At 40.6% G+C, this 2,500-nt stretch overlaps 1 protein-coding gene across 1 annotated transcript in view; it reads right to left on the bottom strand.

The window, feature by feature from the left end:
- Positions 1-2,500, bottom strand: part of LOC119578460 (synaptic vesicular amine transporter-like) — an 88,822-nt gene that overhangs the window by 27,481 nt on the left and 58,841 nt on the right. The window contains exon 5 of the mRNA XM_037926039.1: positions 1,542-1,761. Coding sequence (XP_037781967.1) covers positions 1,542-1,761 — 220 coding nt within the window. The remainder of the gene's footprint in view (positions 1-1,541; positions 1,762-2,500) is intronic.

Genomic DNA, 2,500 nt, shown 5'->3' with positions numbered 1-2,500 from the left:
TAGGTCAGTTGACTGTGTATGTGTATGTCTGTTTTTCTGTCCTTTTTTTCTTTCTTTCTTTCCTCTCTGTACCCTTTCTTTCCCTTTCCTTTCTTTTTCTATCTTCCTTTCCATCTGCCTTTCGTGTCACGAGTTGCTGGATATGTTCTTTTTCTTGTTGTTAATGTGTTTATCAACGTGATTATTTTTGTTTATGCACATGTGTATGTTTATAAATATGTGTATATTTATGCACACGTGTATGTTAACGAATTCGATTACATTTTGTCCTTACATATGATGCCTCATGACTTATCAAAAAGAATCTTAATTGACTTTTGTGAGAAAACGATGGGAAAATAATTACAGTAATACACAGCATGAACATTTATTATTAGGTATTTGAATTTCACATATCTTTCGTAAATTATAAATCGCTATTGATTAGTGCTCAGGTGAATCGAACAGAAGCGAAGAGGATTATTTCAATTACATGAATATTCAATTAAAAAATTTGATGTTAATTACCTTGTAGTTATATCGAGATCTCATAAATGAAACCCCAGTTCACGTTTTTTTTTTTTTGTTTTTTTTTTTTTTTTTACTTACTCGACTTCATTTCATTATGCATTCATTACCGAAATTTCCAAACAATCTAAGATAGATTTTTTTTTTCGTCCAAGATTAATAAAAATGTAATAGAAATTGAAGAAAATATGTAATTCAGTATCCCCCTACAGAGATTTTCCTTTCCTTTGAATTCTACTTTATGGAATTCAGTCTCTGCGTGATTTATTCGATACTGAAATTTTATGAGGTGCGTGAAATAGTCTGGAATATAAGAGTTTCCCCTCGTAACGTTGGACAGATTGCCACTCCGTTTTCGTTTTTTTCCCGTTTAATACAGTTTATGTTTTGGGTTTGATGTTTTTTTCTTCGTCGTTTCAAAAAAGCACGCACGAAAACTTCGGTGAGGTCAAATAAGCAGCAATTCGAAGATCCTGCACATTATTCTTGCATTTTCTTTATAAGTTTTTGGAAATATCAGCTCCTTCCTTACCTTCAAAATTCTCTCGAAAGTCATATCTTGCTTCAACACAAGCCCGCGGTCGTTACCTCATTCTGTGTGGAACCTGGATAATGTACATAAAAACACATGCATTTCATTTTCGCAGTCATACACGTGTGTGTGTGTGTGTGTGTGTGTGTGTGTGTGTGTGTGTGTGTGTGTGTGTGTGTTGTGTGTGTGTGTGTGTGTGTGTGTGTGTGTGTATGTGTGTGTGGTGTGTTATGGTGTGTATTTGTGTGTGTGGTGTGTTGTAGTGTGTGTGTGTGTGTGTGTGTGTGTGTGTGTATGTGTTTGGTGTGTGTGTGTGTGTGTATGTGTGTGTGTGTGTTTGTATGTGCATACATGTGTATTGCAATTTTGCATATTTGGCTTGCCTATTGGCAGTTGCCTATATGCACATACCCATTCTACTCCCCACGCATTCACACACACACACACACGCACAGCAGCGCGCCAAAACAAGACGGCCGAACAAAAGCGCAGCGCCACCAACCTGTGCGTCAGCGGCCCAATGATAGGGTTGGTAATGAGCTGCACGACCGCCTTGGAGCAGAACAGCAGGCCCACCTCCACGTTCTCGTTGACCAGGTCTTCGTGGTTCATGCCCAGGAGCTCCGAGCCCCTGTGGTGCACGATCGCAGTCGACGACGGCAGGTCGGGCGGCCTCTCCGTCCTCGTCAGGAATTCGGTCGTGGGCGGCGGCTTGCCAGGGTCTATTGACGAGGCGGGGAAGGGGAAGGGGAGGGGGAGGCAGAGGGTGGGGAGGAGGAAATGAGGATAATGGAACGAAGGGGGACGACGAAGGAGGAGGAGAAGGAGATGGAGAGAAAAGAGATTAGATGTCGAAATTACGAGTCTACTTATTATTTTCCCGCAGCCGAGAGATTTTAAGGGCGGCCTGAGGAGGGTTGAGATCAGCCGAGTTACAAGAGTACAAGTTTGTCCTCGCCACATGCTGGACTCGGAGAAAGAGAGAAAGAAAGAGAGAGAGAAAGAGAGAGAAGAGAGAAAGAGAGAGAGAGAGAGAGAGAGAGAGAGAGAGAGAGACCGACAGACAGACACACACACACACAGACAGGCAGGCAGGCCGACAAACAAACAGATGCACAGAGAGACAGACACAGATAAGATATAATGGGTGATAAATAGCAACAGATAAATTCAATGACACATATGCACAGAGATACAAAGATATAGGTAAAAAAAATCTGCTGACCTTCGAAAATTCCCTAACAGCATCTTAGAAAACGTTTAAGAGAATCTAGAAGAAAAAATGGTAATGATAACGTAATTTGAATGATCCTCAATTCATCAATTTAAGTACTAAAACATAACGGAAAAGAACGAAGATTCAATAACCAAAGCACAGACGCGTAAACAGATCTGAATTATGCAATTTATGATTTTACTGCACTAATACTTATTTTACTGCGTATGGTTGAAGCTGAAAGG

Source organism: Penaeus monodon, chromosome 11 (assembly GCF_015228065.2).
Source record: "Penaeus monodon isolate SGIC_2016 chromosome 11, NSTDA_Pmon_1, whole genome shotgun sequence".
In the NCBI taxonomy this organism is placed as follows: Eukaryota; Metazoa; Arthropoda; class Malacostraca; order Decapoda; family Penaeidae; genus Penaeus; species Penaeus monodon.
Note: the sequence above shows the minus strand (reverse complement) of the source record. Positions and strands in the feature narration are given on the sequence as shown.